Source organism: Heterocephalus glaber, unplaced genomic scaffold (assembly GCF_053883595.1).
Source record: "Heterocephalus glaber isolate CG9 unplaced genomic scaffold, H.glaber_assembly_v1.0 deba00001461, whole genome shotgun sequence".
In the NCBI taxonomy this organism is placed as follows: domain Eukaryota; kingdom Metazoa; phylum Chordata; class Mammalia; order Rodentia; family Bathyergidae; genus Heterocephalus; species Heterocephalus glaber.
In genome coordinates, this window is record NW_028258308.1 from 23,797,856 (window position 1) to 23,812,370 (window position 14,515).

General features: G+C 36.3%; 1 protein-coding gene across 35 annotated transcripts in view; it reads right to left on the reverse strand.

Annotated features, from left to right (window-relative positions):
• Positions 1 to 14,240, reverse strand: part of Pcm1 (pericentriolar material 1) — a 107,367-nt gene extending 93,127 nt beyond the window's left edge. For 28 of the 35 annotated variants that reach the window (XM_021265084.2, XM_087217173.1, XM_087217172.1 and 25 more), the window contains exons 1-4: positions 13,669 to 14,240; positions 3,238 to 3,352; positions 1,228 to 1,473; positions 48 to 317 (exon numbers count right to left, since the gene is read on the reverse strand). In XM_021265084.2, the coding sequence (XP_021120743.2) occupies positions 48 to 317; positions 1,228 to 1,473; positions 3,238 to 3,333 (612 nt within the window). In that variant the 5' untranslated portion in view covers positions 3,334 to 3,352; positions 13,669 to 14,240. Of the gene's footprint in view, positions 1 to 47; positions 318 to 1,227; positions 1,474 to 3,237; positions 3,371 to 4,241; positions 4,270 to 12,284; positions 12,391 to 12,486; positions 12,631 to 13,668 lie in introns of those variants that run through there. The other 7 variants (XM_087217168.1, XM_021265074.2, XM_021265075.2 and 4 more) reach the window with 6 other exon arrangements.
• Between the last annotated feature and the right edge of the window lie 275 nt (positions 14,241 to 14,515).

Here is a 14,515-nt window from a genome sequence, read left to right on the forward strand (position 1 = left end):
TTTATACTTTTCAGGTTTGTGAAAACAAGCACAATACATTTTATTACCTGGCTGCTCTCCATTGCAGGCTCTCCTCTCCCATCTTCTTCAGAGACTTGGTAATTTTGCAACAGGTCATTACTTAATGCAGAAGCAAACAACTCTTTACATTGTGCTGACCCAATCATTTCTCTCTTTTGAAGACTTGTAACAGCATCTTTGCTCTTGTTAGTATTAATCTGCATAGGCAAAAAGTTGAAGGGCTTTCGGTTTTCACTAGGCTGACGTTTGTTGTTAGCAGCTGTTGCTCTTCCTTGAGAATCACTTCCAATGCTTCTCTATATATATAAAAAGAAATCAAATCATACAATCTTTTAACAGATTAAAGTAATTCCAATGTTCTTAGCTTCACCATCAGATATTAATTCAGGAGGTACAGAATACATGAACAGATTTATAATAAAATTCCAAAGAGCTTCAGATCTATAAAATTTGATTAGTATTTCCTAGTCCTCATTTTGTGAGACAATTCAATGAATATGAACAAAATTAGTTTAAGTGAAATACTAGACTAGGGACAACATTTATAATTCATACTATTTGTTGCTCACTTACAAAATTTTTAGTCTTTGGACTCAATGCCTGCCATACAGTAAGTGTTCAATAATTAGTACGTACATGCACATGATACATGATTATATATATCACCACTGTCACACTGGACTTGAACCTACTTTCAGACTTCAATTATAACAGTATTTCTACATATTTGAAAATCAGTTCACCTCTGCAAGAACAGATGTGACAGTAAAATACTGGTCAAGAGTTCATTATCATTTCTATTTGTTTTTAGATCTAAACTATATTTCAGTGGATATAAGTACAAATCAATTTTATGCTACACTTGAGGTAATTCAGCACATCCCACACTTACCAATAAACATATTGGCTCTTTCTATTCACTTAATAACAATCTTATTCAGTTCGTAACATGCAATAGTTTCATAATGAAATAATTTAAGTTAGCTATTATCACAGTAAGAAAATCCACAAAGATATGTCTTTGGCAAGTTTAGAAATATCTAAGACTTTGGTTTCCACCACAGTACTATAATCACTGATTAAAATTCTTTCCATATGCACAGAAACTTTTTAAAAAGTAGCTCAATCTTCTATTAAGACAAATTACCTAATCCATTTCAAGTATTTCCTACAATTATAACTTGACTTTCCAAATAATTCACCAACCTGATCTAAATCACTGAAGTTTATCCGCTGTTTAAGTTTCTCTAATTCTGCCTGCTCTGGGACAGACATCTGAGTCATATATCTACTATGTGGAAATGTATGTGGAGTCTTTGTTCTTCGCCTTCCAACTCCTGGTGATGATTCCGGAGAAATATCATTAGTTACTCTTTTATCACTTTCTACACCAAACTTTTTCTTATTCTTTTCTGATGATCTATTTGCCTTCTTCTGTTGGCCACCCCAATCCTTTAAAAAAAGGAAAAGCAAAGTTAATCTACCCTCTATTGAACTAGGAAAAAAAGTTTGCTATGCTTAAAAAATTGATCAATATTTAACTGTTCATCTTAAGATTAAAATGACAAGACACTTTTTACACAAAAATACATCCTTAAAGACATCTATAGTAACCATTTTTCTCTTCATTACATCTATCCTAATGTCACACCCAATCCTTCAGAAAACAGAATAATTTCCTATTACACAGATAAGTAACAAATAATTCCCAAATCCCAACCTTAGAATCAATCTACATATTCTCAATGTACTTTTAAAAATTTGTTTTTTCTATTTATAAATTAAACGGTAAAGTAAATTATTTACTGGCCTCCTTTAAAGTCAGTATGTATGATGAAAAGAAGATCTGGAATTGGCTTGAGAACTAAAGTAATTACTATTTTCTGAAGAAACACACCATTGTGTGACCACAGGCAATTTATCTAACTTCCCAAAGTCTCAATTTCCTAATCTCTAAATTAGTGTTCTTTAAAGTAGGATTAAAAATAACATACACAAACATCTAGCACAGTACCTAGCATTTAATAAGCAATAATTGTAACTACTATTTTTTATAGGCAAAAATGTACTACATGGGGCCAGGGATTTAGCTCAGTGGTGCTGCCACCTGCCTCACAAAGTCCTGAGTTCGATCCCTGGTACAAAAAAAAAAGCACTACATGATAATATCCAATACAGAATGACAAAAAATGCTTAATACTTTAGAAAACATATTACTTAATCACACCCACCTAACTTAATTCATTCACTAAAACATCTATAAATTCCTACTTTATTCCTACTGGAAGATCTTTTAGTTACTATTTTAATAAAACCATTTGGGATATTTTCCTTATTTGTAACAAAACTCATTTCTCTATGAACTGCCCTGCCTTCCCAATCCACATGTGAGTGTTCCTGTCAAATTTAAATACTATTTACCTTGCCCTTTCCTGGCCAAAGATGACTGGAAAAAAAAACAAAACGCATCTCTCATGAAAATTAGGGTAATATTTTAAATTTTCAATTTGGAACTATAAGATAGCTAGTCAGTATATAATTGCAGCTATAACTGAAAACTTTAGAATAATAGGGCATCCACATATACCAATCACATGTACCAGAACGGGAGAAAAAGCTGGCCTGTGAAGAGATAGTTGTGGTACACAGAGGCATTGGGAAGCAGTCAGGGTAGTGAAATAATACTTTTTGACAACTTTCTAGGTCCTTTTTTCAGTCCCTCCCTAAAACCCTTTATCACAGTTTCCACAAAACACCTTTAGATCCTTACAATAAATTTCCTTTTTTGGTTTAAACTAACTCAAGCTGATTTCTGTTAGCTGGAAATCAAAATGTCTTAACTAGTAATCAACAGCCCAAGGTCCCTTATTCTATGAGCTAGCCGTGTTTACAAAAAGTTTCAGTAAGTTGGGGAAGGAGGGGAAGAAGGGAAAGGAAAAAATATGAGAAAAGGAAAAAACAGAAACAAAGTCTTTGTAAATAAAGAAGGGCAGAGGGGTGGAAGGGAGGGCAGGGGAATGAGGAAAAAATAAGAATCATGATACAACATGTACAGGTACAACTTCCCAATGATGAGTGTCATCATATTGTATACATAAAATGTACCAATAAACTTAATGAATTAAAAAAAAGCTTCAGTAAGTTAGATTTGGTGAGAAGAAAGCTGCACTTAACATTAGCAGTCAACAATACACCATCAAGAGTAAGATACTATACCATATTGTTGAGTCGGTCATCAACAGTATCACTGCTCCAGTTTGGTAAACCCTGATCATTCATGCCTTCTTCAAAAGGTCCACCTCCTGTAGCCATACTGGCTTTTAACAATTTTCTGCAAAACAATAAAAAACTAAGCTTTTTAAGACATGAAACTTCAATGGGGGGTTGGGGGTACCAGGGATCAAACTCAGGACCTTGCTCTTGCCAGGCAGGTGCGGTGCCACTGAGCTAAATCCCTGGCTCAAAACTTCAATTTTAAATCATTTCTTGAAACAAAACTACAAGAACTAATTTTATGAAATAAAAAGAGATACTGTGAACCACATGTCACAAATTGATTTAGATGCAAGATTATGTTAACGTGAGTTAAGCAGCTGGAGTGATGAAGAGGGAAAAGAGAGAAATCTCTCTATTACCAAAATGTACACTGACCTGCATACTACACAATCCTAAAAAGTAAAATAGGGAGAAAAAAGTTAACAGAACAGAACTTCTCTTAGGAAGGAAAGTGTCTCTGTTCTGACAATGAATTTGGAATATTTAAAAGTGATTCCCCAAGAACAAGGGCATAATGTTTTGAGCCAAAGATCCAGAAGTTTTAAGTGCTCTGAATGAAACAAGGAGAGAGCTCTAACTTTAATGGGAAGGAAAGTACATCAGTAATGGTAAGTAAGATGATGAAATGATGAGGACAGAGAAGTAGATCAACGTGGGGTGAAGGGCCAAGAAAATCCAAGAGTGCAGGGGCTAAAAAACATATTAAGAACAGTGATACTATTGCTGTACCTTAGTTTTCCCAATTTTGCTACAGTCTACTAAAATCACAAATTTCACCCCAGTGGAGCTTTTGCTTGTGCACATGAAAATAAAGGGACTTAATGCTATACCAGGTCAAAGAGATGAGAAAGACAAGTAGCAAGGATGGAAAAGGTTCAGAAGAAGAAATGTTAATGAGAAAAGATTTCTACATTATCTTGTGGAGGACTGTGGATTTCCCCTACCTGTAAAACTGTGCAGCTTGGAGGGAGGCTAGGTGAAAGAGGAAAGGTTGAGATAATTTTATATAAAATTAAAGGGACAGGAAAAGGCATTAGACTATAAATAAAACAATATTCAAAAGAGTTAACAAAATTTTACCAAGGTCATTCAGTTAAAAGGGCAAAAACAAATACAAATCCAAACTGCTTTGATTCTAAGATCCTAATTCATCCCTTTTACTACAGCAAATCAAAAGGATTATCATCCATGACAAAGTAGTATTTGTCCCATGGATGTTTAAATCCTAGGATATCTGTTAGGATAATTACATCAATAAATTACATAGCAAGTTAAATTTTATCAGTACAAAATAAAAGTGATGTGATAAAATCCAACACAATATTAATTTGAAAAAGCTTAAAATATACAAATACACTGATACTTGCTCCATTATATTTTAATAGTTTCTATTTTTTTCCAATGAGCATATACTACTATAATAATTCTATAAAGACTTGAATAGTAGTACATTTTAAACCAATAGTAAATATTACATTTAAAATATGATGGGCAATCCTACCAAAATAAGACCAAGCTAAGAAGGCCACATATCAGTTACTTAGCAGTGTTTCTAAAGTTCAATCTAACAGAATATGAAGCAAACATTAATATTAAAAAGAAAAAAGTGGTATCTTAAGATGTATTTTAAAAATTTAAAGAACTTCAAAATGTCACCTATACTTAAAAGATATAATGATGCCACTTATAATAGCGACAAAAATATTTAAAAATCTGGAAATAATATAATTTTGCCCTCTATGAAGAAACACTACTAAAATGCTGATAAACAACATAAGAGAAAATCTCTTGAAGAAGTAGAAAAACCAAACTATGTTCTTTGATGGTAATATAAAAATTGCAAATATTCCTTTTTTTAAAAAAAAATTGGCTTAATGTAGTTCCAATAAAAATCCCACTGAGATTCTTCTTGGAACTTTACAAAATGATACTAAAATTCATTTGGAAGTCAAAAAAGTTTAATATCTGGAAAAAAAGACCAGTAACAGAAATCAAGAGGGTAGAAAATTAATCCACGATACCTAGCCAGAAGTATTTATACAATAAAATTTGTACTAGCCCAGGAAAGAAAATCTTCAAATATACTCAATTAGAAAAAAATTAATAAAAATTAATCACTGCTAACATTTATCTTGTTTACCATACGACAAGTAATATCCTTAACATTTTACTCCCGTTATATCACTTTATCCTCACAATTCTGTGATGTAGGCTTATTCAATTGATGGGACAACTTGCTAACAATTTTTTAAAAGATTTATTTAGAATACTGCAAACATGCAAATAAATTTAAAAATACACATTTATTTAGAGCCTCAACAGTCTTTAACTGACATTCTCCATCTCAATCACGGAACACAGAAAAATGACTCGAGTTACTATTTTCTCACTTTAGTAAGATACATGTTTTAAAGTCCATTCTATTTTCTTTTTTTTTTTTTTTTTTGGTACAGGGGATCAAACTCAGGTCCTTGTGCTTGTGCAGCAGGTAGTGAAACCACTGACCTAAATCCCCGGGCCCTCATTCTATTTTCTTCTTTGTCCTTTTAATCTTTTTATTTGAATTTTTAAATTTATTTTTTATTTATTTTAATAAATATTTATTTTAATCTAATCACTATCTTGGTATTACAGTATAAGCAGCCTTTATGTATTTGAAGAGAACTAAGCTTTATTATTTACTGTGAATTAACTTTTGTGTGGGATGGTAGGATGTCTGATACTTCTCTATGCTCTTCAAATTAAACTGAAACTCTAAATAAACTGGAGGGAGATAGATAAATAAACTGAAACTAAATATACCACTCTATTTGAATCAAAACTTTCACCATACCAAGTACCAAGTATTGTATTAGGTCTACTTTATGGTACTTACTTATGATATAAATATATTTATCTTTTTAATTTAAAAAAAGTTCAACTGATACATAAAAATAAACATTAAACATATTAATGCAGTACCATGTGATATTTTTATACATGAACACATTGTGTAATATTTAGATGAGGCTAACATATCTATCTCCTCAAATATTTATGGTACAAATATATTTTCTAATAATTACTTATGGAGAACATTTTTTTTGGTACCAGGGATCGAACTCAGGTACTTGTGCTTGTGGGGCAGGCGGTGGAACCACTGAGCTAAATACCTGGCCCTGGAGAACATTTTTATACCAGCAAAATCTGTTTAATATATCCTTGCTTTCTGCAAAAGTAAATGCAAACCCTGGAGCAAATTAACTTCTCAAATTATGCTTGCTAAAACTTCCTCCATATAAGCATATCTAAAATCTGTTTCCTGGAAGCTCCCCACCTCCATCCCAGGCTCCTAGGGCAGAGAAGCTCAGTCGGTCCCAGCACCCAGAAGGAAGCTCCCCCACCACCATCCCAAGCTCCTAGGGCAGAGAAGGTGAGCCGTGTGGGTGCCAGAAGCAATCCCCCCCCCCCGTGGAAATGAGAAGACACATAAAAAAGCCTCAAAAACAGACTTCTGGATCACCTACAACAACCCCAAAGGGAAACGAGATGGAACAATCTGATACTCAACCACCTGGACTCTCTGAACTGGCAACAAAAGAGGATCTGGGAAAAATGAAACCAGAAATAATTACTCAGATAACAGCAAAGATTTTGCTCATGGTGCAAGACATGATTAATAAATCTAGAGAGGACACAGATAAAAAATAGAGAATCTGAGGAACATGATGGAATCCCAACAGAAGAAACAAATGGAATCCATAAAACAGATACAAACAGATTTCCAAGAGATTAAAAACTCCATCGAAAGTCTGCACAGCAGAATGAACCAATGTGAGGACAGAATTTCAGATATAGAAGAAAAGATTGCAATTAGTGAGGAGGAAAAGAAAAATTGCTTTAAAATTGTAAGGGAACACGAGAAATCAATACAGCAGCTGCTAGACGATACAAAGAAGAATAACATAAGACTGATTGGAGTCAATGAAGAAAGAGGAGAGAGTGCAGATGACATAAAAAAACTGTTCACAGAAATGATGGCAGAAAACTTCCCAAGCATGGGAAAAGAGCTTGACATACAGATAAGTGAGGCATATAGGACTCCAGCTAGCCTTAATCAAAAAAAATCTACATATAGGCATATAATAGTTAGGATTCCAGAAATCCAACAGAAGAACAAAATTCTACAAGCAGTTAGAGAAAAGAAACAAATCACATACAAAGGAAAGCCCATCAGAATCACAGCAGACTTCTCAACCCAAACCCTCAAGGCAAGAAGAGCCTGGAGTGATGTATTTCAAGCCCTGAAGGAAAACAGCCTCCAACCCAGACTGATGTACCCTGCAAAACTATCTTTCAAAATTGATGGAGAAATAAGATACTTTCATGATAAGATAGCACCTCAGGAACTTCATGAATAACAAGCAGGCACTCCAAAAAATTTTGGACAATACCCTAGGAAAAGACAATGAGGATCCCAACCCCAGGAAACCCAGCAGAATGAATCCATTGGGCGTGACAAATTAATCGCAAAGGGGGAGAATCCAACAAAAAAGAAAAAGTCATGACAAGGCTTTTAAAACTTTTGACTTCATCTCCCTAATGAGTGTATATTTCAATCTTATTATTGTACTGATTAGTATTTTTCTGATTCTAGAGTTGCACACCATTCCTTGTGCTATACTGGCTATTTATCATCTTCTTACATCTACATTTTAATTGGGTTGTCTATTAATGAGCTCTAAGAATTCTTTGTATATTCTGGTCATAGATTATATGCATTGTAAATATGGTCTGTTTAAGGACTACTTTTCATTTTAATGATGTCATTTAAAGTTCTAAATTTTGATGGAATCTCATTTATCAATTTTTCTCTTTTATGCATCATGGTTTTTGTATCCTAGGTAGTTCTTGCCTACCCTGAATTCATAAACATTTTCCCTTATAATTTCTTAAAAAGTTTTATACTTTTAGGCTTTCTTATTTAGGTTCATAGATCCCTTCAAGTTATTTTCATGTATGGAAATAAAGGGTTGAGGTGAATTTTTTATATACAGATACCAGGTGTTCTAGTGCCGTTTGCTGAAGACACTCTCTCTTCCTCGGCTCTTGAATTAAGTTTATATTCTATAAAATGCTAATGTTAAATAATCTTTCAAAACTCAGTGGAACATATATGTGTGGTTCTATTTCTAGATTCTGTTTTATTCAAATGATCTATATGTCTTTCCTTACACCAACACTGCCTTGATTACTGTAGCTTTAGAAGAAGTCTTAAAATTAGGTACTAAACATCTTCCAACACTCTTTTTGTTTTTAACTTTTCTAGGTCTTTTGTACTCCTACATAACTTTTACATTTCAATATCCAATTCTTCATTTATAGCAAGTATACACAGACCTGAATTTTCATACTTACCTTGTGTTTTCTAATCCTGCTAAATTCAAATACAAGTTCTAGGGGCTCCTAGAGATTTCTTAGTATTTTCTCTGTAAATGATCATTTCATCTACATATAAAGATTTTGCTTCTGCCATGCCAATCCTATCCTAGTTGTGTCATTTTATTGCCAGACTATTTTGGTGGGGATTAGGGTTCAAAGTTTAATGGACAGATAAAGAGAAAGCATATCTGCCCTCATTGCCCACCTTAAGGAGAAAGCACTGTATCTTCTCCATTCATATAAGGCATTCTCGCTGGAAGTATGGAGTACATGTCTTTAATCTGCTGAGAAGGTTCTCTTCCACTTCTAGTCTCCTGACAGCTTTTACCATGAACAGCTGTGGAATTTAGTCCAATACTTTTTCTCCAACTAGTGACAGGACCATATGGCTTTTGTCTTTCCTCTGTTAAAATGATGACTTTTGGGGGTGGATCTTCCAATGCTGAACCAACACTGCCATCCCTATAACAAATCCACTTTCTATATACTGCCAGATCTCACTTCTAATAGTTCGTTTTGTTGAACAAATTTCTATCTATGTTCATACTTTTTTCTTCTATTATTTTTATCCAGTTTTAGGATTAGCACAATGTTGAGTTCCTCAAATGAGGGGAGAAGTGTTCCTTCTTTTTTCTGCTTTAAATGTTTGATATAATTTATCAGTTAAAATGTTTATGAGCCTGCTGTTGTCATATAGGTAGGTTTTCAAGCTAGGAATATACTTTCTTTAATACGTGCTATTCAAATTTTATATTTCCTCCAGAGTTAGTTTCATTAGTTTATCTTCCAATTTACTTCTTAGAAGTTGTCAAATTTATTTCAAAAAAGATTTTTGTAATATGCTTTCTATATCCTTTTAAATTCTGTAAAATCTGTGGTAATGTCTCCTAGATCTTAATATTGTAATTTTTAAAATGTATAATTGATATTGTGTAACAGGAAGAAAAGGTCTAAAAGAGCAGGAGAATTGGGAGGGGTAGGGGAAGGGAAAAAAGGGAAAGGAAAAAATATGAGAAGAGGAAAAAAATGGAAACAAGGTCTTTGCAAATAGGGAAGGGTGGAGTGGGTGAAGGGAGGGCAAGGGAAGGGGAAAAAAAAATAAGAACCAAGAGACTCATGTAATGGTACAAGATCCCGATGATGAATGTAACTATTTTATACCTAAAATGTACCAATAAAGTTAAAGGGGAAAAAATAAAAATAAAGACAAAAAACAAAAAACAAAAAACAAAATCTGTTTCCTTATCCTTAATTACATATTTCTCCCAAAGCAAAATCCCTAAGCTTTGCAACAGTCATCAAACTCCAATCGCTATCTTCAATTCAATTCCATTCCATACTCAGTGGTAACAGGTCTTCCTACCCCAACCCTGGACTTTTACAAATTTGCTATATATCCTATATCCACTCCTAAACATTCCTCCTACTTCTTTGGCTGAAGTAAAATCCCAAATCCTCTAAAAGCACCATTTCCTAAATAATCATTTCTAAAATAAGACAATACTCTTCCTACTCTGCTAGATTCACGAGAAAAGGATACTATCTGAAGACTTTTTTTTTTCTTTTTTTTTTGGTACCAGGGATCGAACTCGGGACCTTGCACTTGTGAGACAGGCGCCAGAACCACTGAGCTAAATCCCTGGCCTTAAAGACCATTTTTATTTAATGCTTAGCCTTTTCTCTTTTGAAAATTAGTCATCAAAAATATCATTCTCTAGATATTGGGCATCATTTCATACTGTCCTACCTAATATGGTCTTGCTCCTTCCTTGACTGAAACTGTCTTTTAGTTTCACTCTCCAAATCATTTGCTTTTAGGAACAGAATATTTGCAAGGATTTTTCTAAGATTCTGGTCTCAATTCCAATGTTCGTTCATCTTTTTTATTTTTGTGCCTTTTTCACTCTGAACTGGTAATTTGTTCAAGGTCCTGAACTGCTGAAATTTCACTTTTGATCATAAACTCTTGCATTCTGCTTCTCTGTCTCATTTCTGCTGAACTTTGTTGGCCCTCTTAAATACTTCCAGTTGCTCAGTCATTAGTCTCTCCTTGAATCTATTCCCCACTCAAACCGAAATACAAAACCTAGTAAGCTATTCCAAAAATGCAATGCTAGCATCCCCAACTTTCTCATCAATTTGTCCATTCTGTTAACTTCAGATAAACCCACTACCTGGCTTTCTTTCCTTCTACTTTACACTGTCAACAGTGGAGAAAGTCATAAAGTAACATTGTGCACACTATTAAGGTATATTATATTCCCTCCCTCCTCCTCTTCTCTCTGTCTCTCTTGGTCTGTCTCTCTCTCCTTCTTTCATGAAATACTGTGTTTCTGTTCACTGCCCTACCTCCAGTACTTGACAGTCATTACACAGTACACTGAAGGCACTCGAATCTGTAAAATGAATGTATCTCCAATTAGGTTCAAATTCCCTAGAATGGTTAATCCACAACATTTCTAGTTTTTTCAAGTCTCAAATCCATTTTCTCCTTCAGAAAAGGCCAAAGCCTGTATTAAGAAAACCAGTCTTGCAATGTGAGCTAACTCAATTTTTTATTCCTCATTCCATCTTCCCTAATGTGCTAAAAAGAAAATTATTTTATAACCAACTTTATAAAACATTTTACTAAGTGGCCACTATTAAGCAATCACCTAATGTTTTAGAAACTGATGCTTTCACATTTGACTTTTCCTGAGTTCCATTTTTCTTTTTTTATGTTCCATTTTTCTTGTTCTATTTTGTTACAGTCTTACAGGAAAGAAAAAAAAAAGCAAATCAAAAAACCCCACTGAGAATCAACTTCCAATTTGTATTTTCTCATGATAGTCTCATTTCAGGTCCTTACAGGGAAGGTGAAGATCTGCTTTTGTAAAAAGCAAGAAAATATTAAAGAAATTTTGAAAATAGGCATTCTGAAATTTTTAACAGAATGAAATTCAGATTATTTGATATTTTTAAAAGACCAATTATGTCTAAAATGCATTTAACACAGTTTCTTCTCATTTTCATTTTCAGCCACTTTACTTTCTAAATCGCCCTTACCAATTACATAATTTTCCATCAGTAAACTTATATTCCCCAGCACAGACTTTTTAACATGTGACAATGCATTACACATAAAAAACTAATGTTCAAAATAATTTTAGACACTAAAAGAACAGTCAATTATAGGTATAACAAACTTAGAAAAGTTCCTAAAAGACAATGCCAATTACTGTAAGAAAAATGCGAAGGAGATAACCTGAGGTTACATGGATTTGTAAAGACAGCTATGCACAAAAAAAAGAAGAGCTATGCACATGTTTGTAATAGTACAAATTCAAACTTAAATGGGCTTAATAAATGCTGTGAAAAAAATTTCAAAAACTACAACATAAGTCATTCTAGGAGACAGATAGAAAAGGAGACCAAAATGGCATGTCAAGAAATAGTAAACAAGACCAAAAAAGTCCAGATTTTTTTTTAACTTAGAGAGGGCTCTCAATCATGTGGTATTTGGATAGCAGTCCCCATCAATAGTTTTTCAGCTATTATGCAAAGAAAAATAATACAATGATAATTACCTTTTCAGAAACTAGTTTTTGCACCTCACAAGCAACTCCTTTCCTGCTGCACACTTCAAAGCTGTTCTGTGTTAATGATTTTTTTAAAATTCAGTAAACTCTTACACTGAGAAATACAGAATAACAAATTTATCACAGTCTAAAATGTTTAGGAAGTCAGTAAGGAAAAATATTATTTATCAATATTTTAAGCTCAAATTACCTTAATCCTTTGGGAAAACAATGTGATATATCGTAAATACTTAAACCCCCCAAACTTCTAAGTCTACCAAACAGTAAAATGGTATGTTAGCATCTATTCTGGAAGATAATGAAAACTGTTAACCCCCAACTACCATATCAGCTAAAGAGTCATACAAAAGTTCACTCCTGACCGACCAATCATTACCTTCTGTCAAACTAAAGACCACTGAATATCCAATGATGAAAAAATGTGTTTATTTTAAAACTAGCTACTATCACTATATAAACACAAACTGCACCTTTGATTTAAAAATTCAATATTATAAAGGAGTCCACACGCCCTCTCCAGGAAAGTGATAGAGAAAGAAAGGAGCAGGTGCGCCCGAAGCTGTACGACACCCACTGTGGTAACCAGAGAATACCAGAAGGCGGAGTCTGAAAAACTGTTACGGAGGTGAGGGCGTCAGGGGCGCCCAGAAAACCCGCTTCTTCTAGCGCCAAAACACGATCCGTTACCCGCAGTTCACACCACACAGACCTCAAACCAGCCAGGAAAAAATAACATCAGAAAAGGTGAGCCCCAGAGGAGAGTGGGCCGCAGGACAAAAAGTTCGCTCGATCAGGCGCTCCAGTGGGGCCTAATATCTAATCTTCATTTCTGCAAAGTAAGCAATGTTTCCCCAACCCGATTCTGCATTTCGTTTTCTCCATTCTATCCCCCCAATCTAACTAGATCTGCAGTAAAGAACGCAGAAGGGGGTACCGGAGACGTGAAGGAAGGCTATTAAATTAACACTCCCTTCGCAGATATAAACCAACTCTTGGCCAAAGTCAGGAACGCCTACTCTGGAGCTTAGCTCTAAGAATATCAGAGACAGCAGAAATCCCGCTGTTCACAGCCCAACCCAAACCCTAAGACTCGCGCCATTCCTCATCGGCCCTCCTCCACCCAGGGACTCTAGACGTGCACAGCCTCACAGAACGGCAAACGGGGGTGGGGCAGAGGAAGCGTAGTGCTGGGGCCTCGGGCCACGAGGGACCTCAGGCCACGAGGGACCTCTTCTTCCGCCCATAAGGGGCAATCCAGGGCACCTGCACGCAGGCCGGCCTCCTCCCGAGGACGACACAGATACAGGGGGAGGGGGCCAGGAAGGCCAAAAGGGGTTTTCTGCAGTCGCCTACGCGTCCCCAAGATGCTCACCCGGAGGTCGCGTCGGTTGGTCGCAGGAAAGGGGCGGACTGTGTGCCCAAGGGACGAAAAGCTGCCAGAGAAGACCCAGGAGCCTACAGAGGTCTCTGGGCCCGAAGCCGGGCCCAACACTGTCAAAGAGTCCTAAAGCCGTTGCTCTTCCACCTCTAGGGCGCGCTGCCCTCGGTTGCCAGGGGCCGGAGACGCGCAGGCTTTACCTATTAACGAAGTAGCCCCTCCTGCCACCAACAGCGGTCGGACTTGAGAGACCGCAGAGGAGGTTCACAAGGTCCTGGACTTTCTAGAGCCCAACGGCCCCTTTTCTACTTTAGCCTCTCGGCGTCAACCGCCGCAGACACCGCCATCTTAGGATCTCATTGTGGTGGGAGAAAATGGGCGGGGGGACTGCAGAGGGGCGACGCGCAGCGAGACCTGCGCCGTCTCCTCGGCGACCGCCGCGCGGGGGCGAGAATTCGCTGGTTTGGGAGCCGCAATGCGATCTCTACGCGCTAGATTTAGGTCACGTGATCAGCGGTAGTCTGTGGTGTCCGGTCTAGCCCTTTCGCCGGAAGGAATTACAGTACACGAACGAACAGCAAGAGACTACATATCCCAAATGCACACTCGACCGGGTTGAACGCGCCGTCCGGCCACGGGAGGGACTGTAAGTCCCAGCATGCTGTGTGCTTCCCTGCCCTGACCTGTGCGGAAGTGGATTGACCTCTGCTTCCAGCGGCAAAAAAAGAGCGGGGGCGCGTTCTGTTTTTCCGTGGGGTTGTCAGCTCTGGATCGTCCTAGAAGAAGGAGCAAAGGCCGAGATCTGTCCTCTAGTCCCTTCCCACCCACTGGCGGGTGACTA